The sequence below is a fragment of the Leguminivora glycinivorella genome, chromosome 15, assembly GCF_023078275.1.
Source record: "Leguminivora glycinivorella isolate SPB_JAAS2020 chromosome 15, LegGlyc_1.1, whole genome shotgun sequence".
Classification (NCBI taxonomy): Eukaryota; Metazoa; Arthropoda; class Insecta; order Lepidoptera; family Tortricidae; genus Leguminivora; species Leguminivora glycinivorella.
In genome coordinates, this window is record NC_062985.1 from 3,624,500 (window position 1) to 3,643,071 (window position 18,572).

The window sequence follows — 18,572 nt, forward strand, 5'->3', positions numbered from 1 at the left end:
CGTCAGGAGTTAGTGCTAGCAATGTGCCAAATGTGCGCCAAAATTCGAGCAATGTGCTCTTTGAACTCCAGAGATATTTAAGAAATTAATGACACCCGCCATTCTGACGTCAGGTTGGCGGGTGCACTTCCAGTTCTAGCTAATGGCTGCTTACTCAAGGGTGAAAGTACTGCCTAAGGTTAGTGCTCGCAATGTGCTTCCACATGTATGAAACACACACTAATTCAGAGAGCCGTTGAAGAGTAATATGGGATTGAATAAATATATCTATAACGCCTGCTGAAATAAAATAGCAATGTTCATTGCCTGCAATGCAGCATTAACATGCAGGCGCTTTTCACAAAAAAGTGATACTTATAGATATATTTATTCAATCCCATATTACTCTTCAACGGCTCTCTGAATTAGTTTGTGTTTCATACATGTGGAAGCACATTGCGAGCACTAACCTTAGGCAGTACTTTCACCCTCGAGTAGGCAGCCATTAGCTAGAACTGGAAGTGCACCCGCCAACCTGACGTCAGAATGGCGGGTGTCATTAATTTCTTAAATATCTCTGGAGTTCAAAGAGCACATTGCTCGAATTTTGGCGCACATTTGGCACATTGCTAGCACTAACTCCTGACGTATACCACACCAGAATTGCTTGATGTACACCCGCCATTCTGACGCTCACTCCAACTCGATATAATATTAATTCCATATTAGCAAATCTTTCAAATTCGTTTTGACAGTTCTTTAAATGAAGCTGATTTGACTACAAGGAAAGTAGCTAATTCTGTTCATAAAGTGTATCATCAAAAAGACATAAATAAATTATAAATAAACCTGCCAACATACATATATAGCCTGTAGTTTCCTACATTTAAATACATTCTACTATTACTTTCCGTAGTATTACCTACTTGAGTAGTAAAATACGTACACTTAGTGGAAAACTTAAAATACTTCGCCTAGTAAAACCGAGTAGCTAAAACTTCTTATTACTTCAACTGTAAACCTGTATTCAGAGTAACAGTTAGGTAAATATGTAGTACGGTTAGCACCAAAATCACTGTAATAATATATGTTTTGTAACGGTTTAATCTTAATATGTACTTAGCACTAAGTTACAGCGGGGCCAATCTCGACTGGGGGACAAATGTATACATTCAGTGGATACATGTAGAACCCAACATCATAGTGTAATAATGGAAAAAAATGGATCAGTTACAATTATTGACCACCAGACGAGATTTGACCCGCTGTACCTTATACTATACCAAACTATATCAGACATAAAATCGACTTTTAAGTTAGCGTAAGAGAACATATTATTGGATTTTGTTAAGAAGGAATGAAAAGAAAGAAGGAAGTTACGAGTATAATCTTAGACATACATATTTAACCCTTAAATGCATGTCCTTGACAAAGATTTATTCAAATTTGAATTGTGACATGCTGTCAATAGAGTCAAATACATGATGCATATACATCACTATGCATTTAAGGGTTAACATGACTCCTCATTTGTCTCGTCATCGTACCATGCGTAACTGATACATATAATTATTGTTCTTCAACTTTATAATTGAAAACAAAGCTTGTATTTATTTAAGGTCTCAAGATACTTAACGCTCCTCCTCGCTTCCCTCGTTGTCGTAACTCCGCGATATTTCTTCAATGTAACAAGTTCGTAAAATACAGCGAATTCTATTACCAACTGTACTTAAACCCGTTTCAAAGGCGCCACTTGATATTTCCCTATCCTGTCATTAACTTTTACTATAAGACCGGATACATGGAACACAGTCATTATGCCCATACGGCCCATACAAGTTGCTTATTGACTATAAATAACTTGCACTGAGGTGTCTATTTATCTACTTGCCGTTGTAATTGATAGATCGTAATTTCTTGCATATCTGGTTTATAACATTGTTGATCGTCAACATGCGTTTGAGTTTTTATTTTGTGTATTATAAATGTATGGTTTAATTGAATTGAATTGAATCGAATCATTTATTTCAGGTATTGTACCCATATTTGTATTAGTAACATTTTTTTTCTTAAAGACTAATGTAAGTGTAGGTACATATTAAATTAAATTAATTTAAAATTAATAAGTAACAAATAAATTAAAAATGAATAATAAAAACAATTTCACAAAACAATTTCAAAAAACATTTTAAACCAAGCTTACCCATCTTTAGATACCTATGTATATCCGACTGAAATCGAAGGTTCTGTCTGTATCCGGCGAGCCTTTTCATATTTGATAATTTACATATTTTAAGTTAAACGATATTTCAAAAAGATTTCTTGGAGAAAGACTAGCAGAAGCGTGCCACGTGAATAACGGAAAACAAAGGCAGGCTTTTGCCGCACAGTGTGTCACGCCACCAGCTACAAAAATAAATTTTAAGTCTATCTAATTGTTTCAGTACCTAGTTATTGTTTGTTCTTTTATTTATTGTATTTTTTCTCTTGTTGCAGATGTGCAGTCCCCGAATGCGTTGACAACCCCGACGCTCTAAACTACACTATCCCGCGGCTCGAAGACGGCAGCTTTGCGAAGTGCCTCCGCTATGGCACTTTCAGTAATTCCACCAACAGCTCTTGCTCTGCCGACGCATTCGATACTTCTGTAGAACTCGAGTGCGACCAGTATGTCTATTTGGAGGAACATTCTATTGTCAAAGAAGTAAGTACTTATTGTATTATTAAAAGGTTGAAGACGGTAGCTTCGCAAAGTGCCTCTGCTACGGCAGCGGCACTTTCAGTAAATCCACAACTTTCGGTAGCAGCTCATGCTCAGCTGACGCATTCAGTACTTCTGTCGAACTCGAGGGCGACCAATATGTCTATTTGGAAGAACATTCTATTGTCAAAGAAGTATGTATGACATACTTTCTGCCCCTAAGAAAATTTCTTTATTTACATGACCATATTTACATTATTATATAAGAAACTAAGACTAAACTTAAAAGCCAGCTAATATCTAAAATAGACCCATGAACATTGTGCTAAGGATGCTGGCGACATTTCCTCGCTGTATCGCAACGCTGTTACGATGTGCGAGGAAGTCGCCAACTTTTCGGTCACCAGTTATCGTTCTGACTAATATCACCGCGAATATCTAATCAAAATAGTTATTATGCAAGAAAGTGCAAATGCAGGAACCACGTGTGCCTAACTAAAATATTATGTTTTACCGGAATTTCTAACTTATTACCTCGAGCGTGTTGTGTTTAATGTTACCTGAATCATCCATTGTTGGATCTACTGGCCTTTAGATCATGCCTGTGGATCGTACAGTTTTGTTGGACGTATGTACAACGATTTCCTGATTGGAAAGATAGGCCTAACTATTCGAATGTATTATCAGCTGCAAAATTGCACGGAGAAATTATGAATGAATTCATTGATAAATTCGCCATGCAATTTTGCAGCAGATAGTACACTGAAATATTTGATTAAAGTAATTTTTCACCACACCAAATGGTAAAGGCTTTCTTTGCTATTCGAAAACAGATAGCGAAATTGCATTTTGCCCACAAGAGTGCAAAGTAATTTTATACAAATTTTAAGGCTGCTTTCAAAAAAAACGTCATAATAATGTAAAAATGATAGTTTTAGTCGGTGAAATACTACACTTTCCGTTATTCAATAGATTTGTTTAATTCAAATTTCAGTTAGAGCATCTTATTATCTTGATTTTTATAAGACTGGATTTTTGAAAACCAAGTCACTAAATTAATTATGAATTTTTCTCTAATGCACGTTTAGAAAAACTCACGTATAGAGCTGAATTAGTCGATCTTATTTGTAAAATTTGGACAATTTTGATTACTAAAACAGGTAAATTTATGATTCGTATACCCTGTACTACAAACTTCTCAGACATTTTTATTATAAGGTTTTAAAAAAGAGTAAACGAGGCTAAGACGAATTAAATTTTTTTCAGAAATTACCTAAAATTAAGTGACAATTTCTTTGAAAATGTACATCACATCGAAATAATTTTTGTACTTAATTAATCTGCAACGTTTACTTAAATGGCTGTTATGCCTTAGTGATTATAAATTGCTATTATTTATTTTTGGCAATTTTTTGAAAACGAGCCTTCACCGGTAAAATTATTACCACTTTTGGACATTTTCTCATATTTTGTTAGACCAAGTAGAAAAAGTCCTATAATGTGATATATATTTGTAAACTACTCGCAAAGCCCTTTAATTTGATACTACACACGGTATGATCAAGTGCTCGGTTGCGATTTCACTGTTTTTCATACGAAAGCCCTCTTAACTTGATGTCTTAAGTTGGCTGGTAGGTTTTACCTATAAATGATGATTTTGAATCATAAATATGGAATAAATTGATGGATTTGATTTAGTTTGATGTTTTATAGTCAGTATTTTGTTCGTGTTGGTGTGGTGAAAAATTTTTTGTTTCACTCGGTGGCAAAAGTTTATTTAACCGTCGTGCCTTGAAACCCTCACAAAGCTCAAGATTCCACTTTTTAACCACTCGCTACGCTCGCGGTTCAATATTGGAATCTTTCGCTTGCTCGGGTATCAATATTGGCACGTGCGGTTAAACAACAACTTTGCCCCTTGTAAAACAAATAACTATTAGTTACCTGCGTTTATCTAGCCCGCGCCAATACAAGTACGTGAGACATGTCTGATAACTGAATGACATCAGTTAGATGCTATAAGTGAAGTTCGAATTGGCCTGTGTCTTTTTACGGCACAAGGGCCGAATAATAGGTGAGGATATTAAGGCGCATGTGTAGGTACTTATCAGATTTTCATGAGACTGTTGCAACATGTTTCGTGTGAGTCATTTGGGAGACGTCATCAGGCATGAGTGCTCGTGGCGGCTAGACTCCGTTAACGTAATGTATATCAAATTATTTTCTTCCTTATTCATAAACGTTCACTAAAGTTATCAAGCCGATAAAGTTCGTTTGTCCCTTTCCGACGTATTGGTGTGATAGAAAAATACAAACGAACAGTATTGGCTTGATAACTTTAGTGAATGTTTATGAATAAGGGGGTTAGATATTACTTAGTTTAATTTGGTCTTAGAATGTTGCCGTATTAGTGATACTATCGTGTAATTACTTATGTATATTGTACTAACGGACTGCCCAAGGTCATAGAGGGCATTAGTCGCCTTAACAATAATATATTTTTGCCTCGCTCGCCTGAGTCCTATAATCGTTGTCATAGAAAATGATCCACCGGTTTGTTATTATAAATGACAGGAAAAATTACACTAGTGTTACTGTCAACCTCGACTGTAAATTCAAACAAAATTGCTGGTTTTTCCTTTTGTTTTATAAAAACTAAATGATTTTTGTACAATCAACGACTTAATAAAACGCTGAAGCTGTGGCGGTATTTAATAAAAAGTTTCACGCGAACAATAAGAATGATAATAGAACTACCTCTATAATGATCTCTGTTTGGCCCTATGGTTGACTGGTAGAGAAAGCCTTTTGGCATTAAGTCCGCCATTTGTACATTTTTGTGTATTTTTGTGCAATAAAGTTTAAATAAAAAGTTATTGGTACATTTTTTTACAATCCTACCTGAATTTCCGAGAAATAAAATTCCATTTTATAACATTTTAAATATGTTAATGAACGACGCATTGTACTCGTAAATTCATCGAAATTCCACGTAGGTAGGTATATAAAATTTACACGCATTACTTTAAGCATTCATAATTTAAATTATTAGTGTTAATTAAAGTTTGGTCATGGTATTAAATAACTTTAAATCAAGTATGTTTACATTAATTATAAAAAATCAAGTTTGATGTTAACTGAATTTTCAAGCAGGACCCTTTCCAAATAATGAGTGGATATCAACCTACATATTAAAGATATAAACTAGGCAATTAAAAAAAAAACCTAAAAATCTTAGTCAGAGGGCCCCTGAGGCATAGTGCCCAAGATGCTGGCAGCATTTCCTCGCTGAATTGCAATACTTATACGTTGAGCGAGGAAGCTGCCAGCTCTTTTGTCCCCCGTAGTATCAGTCAGCCGCTTCGCCAAGTCCTTCTATAAAATCTCCTGGGCCAGTCCTTATATAAAATCTCCGTACTTGCGTCTTTTATGCGTCTCTGCGGCCTCTGCAGCCGCGCCCGCTTTCTTTGTGGTACCGTGAAGATGAGACGGGGCCAGTGTTGGATGTTAACTAGTTAGTATTTTATTCATAAATGTCTGTTCACACTAGACCGGCGCAATGTTAATAGGTTCATGTTTGGCCAAACAACTACTAATTTTATTATTTGCCCAAGTAATGTATTCACACCATACCTATCCAAAATAAAGTCAACATGGCTAAAATATGGCTATAATTATATTACTTACTCGTATCTGAAGCATTGAAAACGCTAAATCAAAAACTAGAGCCGATTATTTATACACATAGGTATGATTTTTTTAACACGAGAAAAAGTATTAATGGAAAAGTATTTGTGTGAAATGATATGTGCTGAATCAATGTTAATGATTAGATAAAAACACTTTATAAATTTATAAAATCATTATATTCGACGGGTGATTCCACCATAGGTTTTTATTGACTTCAAAGATAAAAATATACATATGCAGTCTTCCTTGACTTTTTGTGAGTTTCAAGACAGAACAACAAGTTATTTTTTATTCTCTTAGGTTATTAGTTATATTTAAACATAAAAACAGGTGGTGATTAGCATCAGGTGATCTCGAAGAGAACAACTTATTAAAAATTCAAACGTCAACGGGCGCCCACAGACGATCAGTCGGCCGGACGGCAATGGCCCGTCAGTTCTTCGGCGCTCTCAGTTTTTTTCTTCTACTAATACTCCTTGTCGTATCCGAGAAAGACGATCAATAATTAATGTCCGGATAACAGAATGCTCTTATGTGGCTCGCAAGTCAAAAGGATGTACATAGCTTCCTAAGCACCACATCATCGCTTGCGGTATACCAACTAACTGCTGGAAGAACATAACGTTACAAAGTTCTGAATGTCGTTCTAGTGTTCCTAAGAAAGTGCATGAATTTGAGCAGTAGCCGTTGGAAAACGAGGATGCATGCTAAGCGCCATATCCGAAAGACGCGACCTAAGCCCTCCTACAATAAACGGCGATAAAGAATGCACATAAAGATGGAAAGAGACAACGCTATACGAAGACGAAAAACCGTTGTGCAATCATTATCGCCGGGTACGGTATACGTATAGGTACCCGCAACTCGTTTGGACAGCTCCACTGTGCGACGTGTGACATTCAAGACCAAGTTTTACTTCTTAATGACAGGCCGACGTTGCGGTCGTCGATCGTCAGTGAACCCTTTAAAGGCCGGTCCAGACGGAGTGCAACCCGATTGCCATTTATCATTTTGTAGCAGGGGTTTGCATTCATACATTATTAGCGCAAATAGTTCCAGTCAATAGAGTCGCTAGAGGGGAAAATAAAGATAATCACTCGATCTTTTTAATAATTGTGACCTCACGATTGCATAATTTTAATTGATTACCTCACCTTTTTGAATGCTAGTGTTTATTTGCCTTTAGTTTGCTTACTAATTATTCTAATTATCTTGTTGACGAATAACTGAATACATTAACTCTTGATTGTTGTTGGAAACCACAATCTGATTAATGCAAAAATGAAATGCGCTTACCAACTGAACCTGAAAAATCACAAACTGTACGAGCTTTAGCAGATCAGGCAGGATCTGTAATAGCCAAGAGAAGTTTTATACTCCGTAACGAATGATACGCAGCTGGCTCTGTCGCACTAATACAGAAGAGCGATAGAGAGAGATAACTACGATACGCAACGGAGCGTCATCGATTGTTCCTTTGGCTAGAGGGCCTGTGGGCTATTTCGCCAGAAATACCGCAATGATATTGACAGTACTGACAAATCCGAGGCTCGGAACCGGTTTATTTTTAACGTTTAAAACCGGTTTATTTCGATTTTACTCCGAACTTTGTAAAGAACGCGAACGTTATGAGAACTTTATTTTAACCGAAATAAACCGGTTTATTCGACGAGCGGCGCAACGCACCGCCGCGTAAATACCTACGTTTACGCAGCAACTTTTTTGTTTGGTCAAAACAGTTACCTATCCATGCTGCGGAATAAACCGGTTTATTCTGTTCTAAACCGGTTGATCGAACGAAACCTTTATGAAAGCGTTCCCCTAAAAACCGGTTTAAAAATAGCGGTTTTTCGAGCGAAAACGAAATTCAAAGGTAAGTACATGATAACGGGTTGAAAATTTAACCGGTATCCGAGCCCTGGACAAATCTGTGCCTATTCCTGGATATAAGTAACATTGTTACTCAGCGTAAATATTTCCTTGTTGAACAGGCAATGAACGGTGAACTGTCACTGTCGGGCGATAATTGTCACTGTTGTGAAATAGGCCACTGGCCGCATGGCCAATACGGTCCAGTGACCGCTATATTTTCCTTGATGGTGATATGGATACAACCTTAAGCTAGTTTCCTATATAACGAATAACTATTCACATTGTCCAATGTCGATGAAATCTTTAAAATTTTTTGCGAAAAACATAATACCTATCTCAAAAATGTCCATGTGTGACCGAGTCGCTTACTAACAGGTATTTTATCTGCTCGATTGCTTGAATGTCTCCGATGTTATCATAAAAATAGACTTTCAATAATTTATTAATTAGATAAACTTCTTAAAAAGGGTATACATTATTCATCATTAATTAATTATTTACCATTTTTAATCAGGCCATTATTATCCCCATAAGACCTTGTTGCTATTTTAGAAAATATGAATAAAAATATTGATTATCGATAAAAGCGATCGCAATTAGTGCCAAACAAATATTAAAACCGACTTAGAGCTGTAAGACAAAAACATTCGGTCACGAAATCCCATAATTTAAAGAAAAGAATATAATTCAGATTTCCATTGTTTTAATTCTGCTTCGCTCAATACATAGGTGTACCTACTAGCCTAATCTGATAAAACCGGCCAAGAGCGTGTCGGGCCACGCTCAGTGTAGGGTTCCGTAGTTTCCCGTATTTTTTTCAAAAACTGTTCAACCTATCAAGTTCAAAATAATTTTCCTAGAAAGTATATACAAAGTTCTATTTTGTGATTTTTTTCATATTTTTCATACCTATGGTTCGAAAGTTAGGGGGGGGGATTTTTTTTTTACTTTTGGAGTGATTACTTCCTAAAATATTAACAATATCAAAAAAATATTTTAGTATACCCCTATTCATTTTAAATACCTATCTAATACCTATTTATTACACATGATGTTGACGATCGAAATGATCCTAATAAAACATTTTTATTTTACCACTTTGTCGGCGTGATTGATACACATAATGTTACCAAATTCCAGTTTTCTAGTGCTAACGGTCACTGAGATTATCCGCGGACGGACGGACAGACATGGCGAAACTATAGAAGGGTTGACTACGGAACCCTAAACAGGGGCTTTAATCACAGCGGGCTTTGAACACATTACATTTAAATATTTGCCACTAGCTTTTCGGTAAAGCAAAACAGCCTTTGGCTAGTCTGTGGTCAAGAGTAAGCCCATTTATAAAAAAAAAAAAAAAAAAAAAAAAAAAAACATCGCGGTTAAACCTGCATACATACATCGGCGAAAAATTCAAAGGTGGGAGGCCTTTGCCTAGCAGCAAAGAGGATCGAGTATTATAGAGAGTTACTGTCGAAGTAAAATGTGTAATCACATCAGTGCATAGACTGCCATCTCTTGACACAGGCTTAGAACTATTGAACCTCAGTTTTGACAATTTGGCCCATATTCTTAGCTTGATATGTGTTAAATATTAATATTAGTTAGTTAATATTAATATTAGCGCCATCTAGCTGAGCGTACCCCAAAGGTGTAATGCCATCTAGGCCACCGTACCTTTTTCTGTATGGTGCTGCGGTACGTTTTTTTCTTAAACTTTATCTGCTATCTTTAGCAAGACGTATATAAGGTACTTTTTTACATTGTAACAAAATACTGACTGAGTGAAATCTTTGTTGAAAAGTCGAAAATTAAGGAAAGGGAATAAATTTTCTATAGCCCCAGATTTGAACATACTATAATATAGTACATTGTGCAACAAGGGGAGGAAGTTGAATATTACTAACGAGTAGGGATGTACCGACTAGTCGCCGACTAGTCGGGAAAGCCGACTATCCGGCCACATTTGTAGTCGGCGATTAGTCGGCGACTAGTCGGCAAAAAAGGCCGATTAGTCGGCACTTCATTAGTGATAGAAAAACTGAGAGCTACAGCTTAAATTTATGGTTGTATCATGTACCTATTCGTAATTCCTTTCTTTGTAAGAACAACAAATATTTGTTATCATCACAGAAAGAAATTTCCTACCTATGATTATCGATTTCATAAGCAAGATCACTACCCACTAAGCCAAGCCGGTTGTCAAAAATGGAAAATGTATATAAATATTGTCATGAACCTCTGAACTTGTAAAAAATCATGAAAAGCGCGAACGAAGGACCAAATATAACATTCAAAATGTGAATTTAGTCGACATTTATGTTTCGGCCGACTAGCCGACTAGTCGGCCGACTAATCGGCCACCCAAGCGCCGACTAGTCGGTAGTCGGCCTAGTCGGCCAAATCAATAGTCGGTACATCTCTACTAACGAGGGTAAGTTAAATCGCGACGGCTTGCCGGAGCGATTTAAAGACTCGAGTTAGTAATATTCATACTCCCCGAGTTATACACAATGTTTTTCATCACACTCGCAATGTAAAAAATATGTAAATAGATGTAAAAAAGTTAAGTACGGTACAAGAAATTTCATTATTCCCTTGGGAGAACGATTTTTCTATAACTCACGCTCCGCCTGCGTGCAATATCACATTTAAAGTGCGGGTGTGATGAAAAAAATAATATGCGTTCAACATACAATTGCGTTCGCAATAGAACAAGCCAGTGTTACTCCAACACTAATATAATTTTATAGTCACTTGAGAGCGATGATTCAAGATCAAGTTTACAATGTTTACCATCAACTTGACCGCTGCCAATTACCTGTGGCAGGTAGGATCGCTGAGGCAAAATATAATTATATTATTTATTATAGGAGGCTGTGTAGAGTTCACTATGTATGTATGGATAACTTGGGCCCAGAACAACCAGCGTATGGAATTGAAACAAATGTAGGTATTTACTTAAGTGTGTAATACAGAGATTATGAAATAAATAAAGCGGAAAATTTTAATAAATTCTCCAGTAAAAATCGTTATCCTTTCACTTAGAACTAGTTTTTTTTTTGTAACGTTTTCGGTCCCAACGACGGATATTCTACACTGTGAGTCAGATCTTTTCATCATAGTATCAAATATCATATTCTTCAACTAAAAATTCTCCTTTTACAGATAAGATCAATACCGAATTATGCCTATAACTAAAATTTGAATGTCTCTTTAACCGTTGCTTTAACCAATTATCCTGAACTTGGCCTAATTCAAGGTCACGTGATTCAGACACACTTGCATACAAACCAATTACTTGCGGTACCTCGCTCAATAAACTGATTTCGCACACTTTTGCCCGCCCATTACTTTTACGAGCTAGCGACTGCGCCGATTAAGAAGGAATTTCTTGGGCGATTTGTGTACCTACTCGATAGTTTTATTGAACTGCGTGTTAAAATACTATCCATCAAATTAGTAAGTATAATTTGGTATAATATATCAGTAAATAGTAGGTCAGAGCCTAAAGCCGATTTTATGATCTATCGTGATCATTGACCGAAGGCCATTTGGAAGTCTGGGGAAGATCACTAAGACATCCTGCGTTCAGATGCAGCAAAATGTTTCTACTTATTTTAATATGTACATATTTATTTTCCAAATTATCCCGTTTACGAGGATTGAGGATATCTCACTTCTGATATCGACGGCTCAAGACTGGAGCCATCATTAAAGAAATAGACCTAAGAATCATTACAGGAATGCAGTGCAGTTGACTGCGTTACTTTCCAATTTAAATCTGACTGACGGTTCCAGCTGCAATGCCAACTCACCTCAGCTGTCATCAATGTCATCATAACCAGCCAGGAACCTCCATTTAACAGTTGTCCGGGTCATATAAAGAACAGACACTGTATCCATCGTAGTCAAACACACTCAAGCATAGACCAGTTCTACAGCGTGTGTATTCCATACGGGCGAATATTTTGATAATCATTAGTATCGGACCTAAGGAGCGTAATTACATTATTATTTTTTTGATTAGATGAGATTTTTTTTTCATACATAATAATTCAGAACGCAGTGTATTACGTCCACATCAATTACCGTACCTACTTAACCGTCATTACGACATGACGTTTATGTCATTTGACATGAAGTTGGACGGCGTACATTGCCGCTTAGTCAGATTAAAAAAAATAATAACTCTTAATTAATAACACTTTTTAACAAAATGATTATCATATACGATTCGTGCGATCAGATACTATAACTGGTTACATTATTCGCCCGTATGGAATCCACACGCTGTATACTTGGCATTCCATCATACGCAGCCGTCATGCTGCGTGCGACATATACCTAATAAACTAAGGCACGTATTAACCGGGCGACTAAATAACCATAGAAATGGGTATCAAAAATAATAGTTTGGCGACTAAAATGGGGCCTCAAAATATTTAAATATGAGGTAGCATTTTAATGTCATTACGGCTACGGTTTATTCAGACGCGAGTACCAACTATTTATTTGGCAACTGAATTATTATATTGGAAACAATTTAAGAGATACAGTTTAATAGGAAAACGGCTGTCTATTAATATAAAATATACAGTTCTTTTAAAATATTTATATAGCAAATTAACATAAAAAGTACATTTAAAATTTATACATCGGCACTCATCACCTGAGCTGACATTTTAATAAAAAAAAGGATTCTTATAAAATATAACGGTCGACAAAATATTATACTTATGGGTAAGAAATTAGGTGTTTCGGGGTGCTGGCAACTTCGTCTATACAATTAATTTAACTTTTCATGACGTTTACTCTATCCAATCTAAGGCTTGCCATACGCAGTCTTAACATCACTCTGAAATATTAATTTTTTTGGAAAACCTTACTCAGAATATGCTTTGGCATAAATCGTTCCGCAGATTTTATAATATCGAATTTTATGCTGGCATAATGTTAATGAGCAAAATAATCTTCTAAATTAAGAGTACTTCCGTAGATTTTTGTTTGAATAGAATAGAATAGAATAGAATTTTTATTGCTCTCATGTTGGTGTACAGATCTTACACTAGGTACAATAAATAGTTACATAGCAACATGATACCCTACAGGGTATTGCAATATGGTACACATAATATATTAAAAAAGAAACAAGCATCTTATAACTAAAGTACTTAATCCTAAATATAAAAATCCAGCCTATTTCCTGTATATAAGTAAAATAATATAGTGTATTTATTTATTTAATTCTTGGAATAGTACTCATTTGCGTTGAAAAACTCTTGTAAGGTGTAAAAACTGTGCTCGATTAAGTAGGTTTTTAGTTTGTTAACAAATTTTGCGTAAGTTTGCTCTTCAGTTATATATTGGGGGAGGCAATTATAAATCCTAATAGTCATTACATGAGGACTTTTATTACTAATTTGTAAGTTGCTCGAAGGTATGGCTAGTTTGTCTCTATATCTTAAATCTATGGAACATGTGTGACGGTCTTTGGCTTTTGTATACAAACTAGGGTTCTTGCGGACAAATTTACTGGCTTCTAGAATATATAAACTGGTCAAAGTTAAAATTTTAAGGTTTTGGAAGAGAGGTCTACATGTTTCTGTATTTTTACTATTTGTGAGGATTCTAATGCATTTTTTCTGTGCTATGAATAATATTTAGGCGGTAAAAAGTTGTCCATCTTCTTCCTATTTCTGTTTTGATAGCGAGTCATGTGTCTTGGGGATGCATGCCTCTGGGACTGTATTTCATTTCCTTTTTGCTATCGTTGTTTTGTTCATACAGAGTACCTAAGAATTATGCCATACTTAGCCAATCTGGTAGGACTTATATTCTACTAAAAAAATAACCTAACCCTAACCCACTTTTTGCTAGCTGCTCTTGCTACTGCTCTATTCTGCTCTTGTAATATTATACTATACGATTATCATGGCATTTTTTTAATACCACGTCGGTGGCAAACAAGCATACGATCGGCCTGATGGAAAGCGGTCACCGTAACCTATGGACGCCTGCAACTCAAGGGGTATCATATGCGCGTTACCAACCCATTAGAAGCTTACACTACTTTTTGCTGTTTACGTTTACTTATTATAAAATGATTTGGTCTCTATCTATCTCACATCTAATATTTTCGAGCGAGTTGCAAGCGAGGTTTACCCGTGGTTTACGGGTCGCAAATACGATGTTTGAATAGAATAAACATTTATTCGTGAACACAGGCAAGACAAAATACACATAATAACAACAAGACAGAAAGGAATGAAGTGCCACGAAATGGCCTCACCTCAGCGTGTTGCTGGTGACTTCAAGCGCTGATCTTCCGATGAAACCATCGTTTCCATAAAGAAACGATTTTATATCTGTTTTAAGAAAACCTACTTCCCAATAATTTTTTTAGTCGCCTCCGCAATTTAAATACTACTTTAAACGATGAGCTAAGTATAATTATTAGGTGCTAACATCTATATGACTCCAAATATTAAAAATCTTACGCTTTACAATACTAGGTGCCAATTATTATTTTAGTCGCCAAAGTATTGTTTAATGTTCCTCGGCAATATTTTTGTCGCTTGAAATTTGCTGCCGTTTTTTCAATAATAATGATGCTTAATATTTGAGGCTCATATATTTTTTTTGTCGCCACAATATTAAAACACAGCCAAATTATATTATTATGCCCGACATAACTTCCCGTTTAATATTTTAGTTGCCCGGTTAATTATATGCCATAAACTAATATGGGCAAGAGGGAAAGATGGACAAGAGTTTCAAGGCCTTGAAACCATCGTGATATGTCTATCATTCTGGTAACTTTAATGTACCAATCGAAATAAACCAACCTACTGAGTTTGCACTAAAGTTTAGGTTATGTTTGTATTAATTTAACAAAACTTAGTCTCAAGATCTGCAGACTTCGCTAATTAACACCACATTTGGCAAGTTCTCTCGAGTTATATTAATTAACACGTTGAAACGCAGACGTCTTGGTTCAAGTGTCAAAATTACTTGAACGCAATAGTTGCCATAAAATAGATATAAATAATTAATTAAGATGGCGGCGGTGGAACACTATTGTTTATATGCAGACATAAAAATATGCTACATTAACAAGGGCATTATCCATTACGTTAAAAGATGACTAAGAAAGTAAAGTAAATTTTGATTTATTTTACTATATTCTGCATAAATAACATAATTTTAGACATATGAGAAAGATATGTGAAGCCAATTTTGAAGCAAAAATGTATCTTTATAAAAACTTGGCCAAGCAAAGATGTGTTGACGTAGGGGACGCTCTTTTTTATCAAACTTACTTATTTTAAACCAATTTTAGAAAGTGAAAGAAGCGAAATAATTATGTCAGGATCGTAGCAAGCGAAAATCCGTGGGACTTTGCCTACCCCCCTTGGAAACAGACATATTACGTAAGTCACGTAAGTGGGAGAGACTATATTTATCTAATGTGGTTCAAAGACATCTATTAAGGGTAAAGGTGTCGCCAATTTGAATGCAGACTTGGCCAACATTTCTACCTGGTCACGTTGTTTTGGCATTGCAGTGAACCCTGTTAAATGTCAGGCCATCATTCTCGGTAGCCCACGCTTGCTTTCTTTGACTGACACCAGTCAATTGACCCCTATCCAGTACGAAGAAGTAGTGATACCTTTCTTGCCGAAAGTAAAGAATCTGGGGTTGACTATGGATAGCGGTTTGACTTGGGACCCTCAGGTGTCTGATGTTTGTCGTAGAGTGACGTACACTTTAAGATCTCTCTATAGGTTTAAATACTTTCTCCCGTCCTCCACCAAGACCCTTCTGGTCCAAGCCCTTGTTCTGCCCATCCTGGATTATGCTGATGTGTGTTACAGCAATATCACCCAAGCTTACTTATCCAAGTTCGATCGGTTACTCAATAATTGCATCAGGTTTGTCTTTGGGCTCCGAAAATACGATCATATTTCAACTTTTCGCAAAAAACTGAACTGGCTTCCTATTCGTGAACGTCGATCCTTGCGCATTCTCTGTACCTTATTTTCAATATTATTTGATCCTTCAGCCCCAAATTATCTTCGATCCAATTTTAAATTTGTTACCCCGCGCTCGGGCACGGATCTCCGAACCTCCCGTAGTCTTCAACTTATTGTCCCCCGACATCGTACAGGTTTCATGTCAAATTCGTTCACCATCCAGGCAATCCGGCTGTGGAACGATCTTCCTCTCACCATTAGGCAGGCTCGGAACAAATTCGCCTTCAAGCGCATGCTGCGTAAGTATCTGTTTGACAAGGTTCGATAGTCACCCTCAATGATCTTTCACAATGGGTATATGTTATATTATATTTATGTATTGTATATTTATATACCTATTTATGTATAATATTAGGTCTGTATATATATATTTAAATGTAGCATATATGGATATTGTTTGTATCTTAAATTCTTTTCCATTACACGCTAACTATACTAGGACCCTGCACCTACTTAATCTCTCGGTTTAGCCCATGGTTGACTGATAGAGAATGCCATCTGGCATTAAGTCCGCCATTTGTACTTTTTTATATTGTGCAATAAAGTTTAAATAAATAAATAAAGGATATCTTTGGACCACGATTAGCCAATTATCATTATTAGTTTATCATAGTACTTGGGAAACAATGCCCTGTTGTGTGTAACCTAATTTGTTGACGATATCTAGTGCATTAGGTATTTTATTAAACTTACATAATACACGCACACGTAATATACCTTAGATATATCTATCTCTTAAGTCGCTAACTTCCACACTCTCTGTTATTAAAATATATGAATTGTGTTCCTGACAAATGAACATTGATTTAGCTCCGACAGTTCTTTCGTAAAAAATACTTAGTACTTCAATTATTCTTGTAATTATTCTGTCATGTAAATCGCGTCCCAGGCTCCCATAAGCCCTATCGAATGGCCGGTGGGCCGGGACAACGCAAGTAAGGTGATGAAACATTATTATATTCACCTATGTTTGTAGTCACAGTGCCTTGTTAACTAACATATCTGTTTCTATATTATTTTCGTCACATATCTTTTACCTGTATTAAAAAGTCGCTTCTACTCGCTCAATAGATATTGCGGTAACCAATACCTAACAATAATAGAATGTAGTACTTACATGTAGATTGCTTATTTACATGTACAAAGTTTTGTCCGAGCTCTCGAGGATACTCTGTATTGGCGGTCAACTAAGCGGGCGGTGGGTAACCGCACGTATGCTTGACACGAGTCGAGCAGGTACTTCCGTTTCTCCCAACATTGTAATAGTAACTTGAACAGCAGCCTGACCACAAGTCACTGTCAATACAATAATGTCGATATACCTACACTGAGAGAAAATACAACCAGTTTTCATGTTCGTTCAACAAGTTTTTTGGTTAAAATAGCGCCTACGTGCTCTTTGGTTCAAACAACAAGCTACTTGTCATTTGAATCGGCAATATATTTGAATCTATAGTTTTAAACATACGTTTGGCTGATTCAAACGGATAAACCGCAACAAGTCGAACTTGTTAAATTCACAATGCAAATTTCTCTCAGTGTACCAGCTAACGTCTGCGTCACTTACTTCCTGTATATCTCTATAAGCAAGACGTATGGAACGTAAGATATGCAAATAGATACTAGCGAACATGTCAATGTCACATTCATATTTAGGCTAGAGACTGTGACTCATCACACTAGAAGGGCCAACGCTTTGATATTAAAAATCAACGTGCAAACGTTTGTTCCGGACACAGTTCTCTTTGCCTCTCCAACTTGATGAGATGACATTTGGATTGAGATATGCACCAACTTTGCGAAGCCGGTTAAGTTATTGGTGTCATGATTGGTGTATTGATGTCATAGCATTGACGTACTTTTTCTCTATTCCCTTGATAAAATTAGTGTTCAGTGCAATTTTCCCAATTAAATTGTGGCATTGCCCGCATGCCGTGACCGCAGAAAGCGTCGTTGGAAACATCAAATTTAGAGCTGGTAATGTGGCTTTCCCCGAATTGATGAGTCTTTTGGACACTTACGTTGTATACTTACGTGTTCCTAAAATTGTATTTAAAAGTATTGTATTGTGCCTGGAGTAGGTACTTAGTGCCCGTCCGTTTAAGTAATTAGTTTCTCTTGACAGGAAAACATCGTGAAACATCGTCCTAATTCTGTATATGACATCGATCGAAAAATTACTCTTAAACAGGTACATGTTACCTATGCAAGACATTAGTACAGTCGGCCAAGAAAATGGTCTACCGGTTTTTACAAAAGTTTCTGTGAGCTCTAACGATCGCTAAGGTTGACTT

At 36.3% G+C, this 18,572-nt stretch overlaps 1 protein-coding gene across 1 annotated transcript in view; it reads left to right on the forward strand.

Annotated features, from left to right (window-relative positions):
• LOC125234025 (organic cation transporter protein-like) overlaps nt 1-18,572 on the forward strand; it is a 48,480-nt gene that overhangs the window by 13,283 nt on the left and 16,625 nt on the right. The window contains exon 2 of the mRNA XM_048140204.1: nt 2,476-2,683. Coding sequence (XP_047996161.1) covers nt 2,476-2,683 — 208 coding nt within the window. The remainder of the gene's footprint in view (nt 1-2,475; nt 2,684-18,572) is intronic.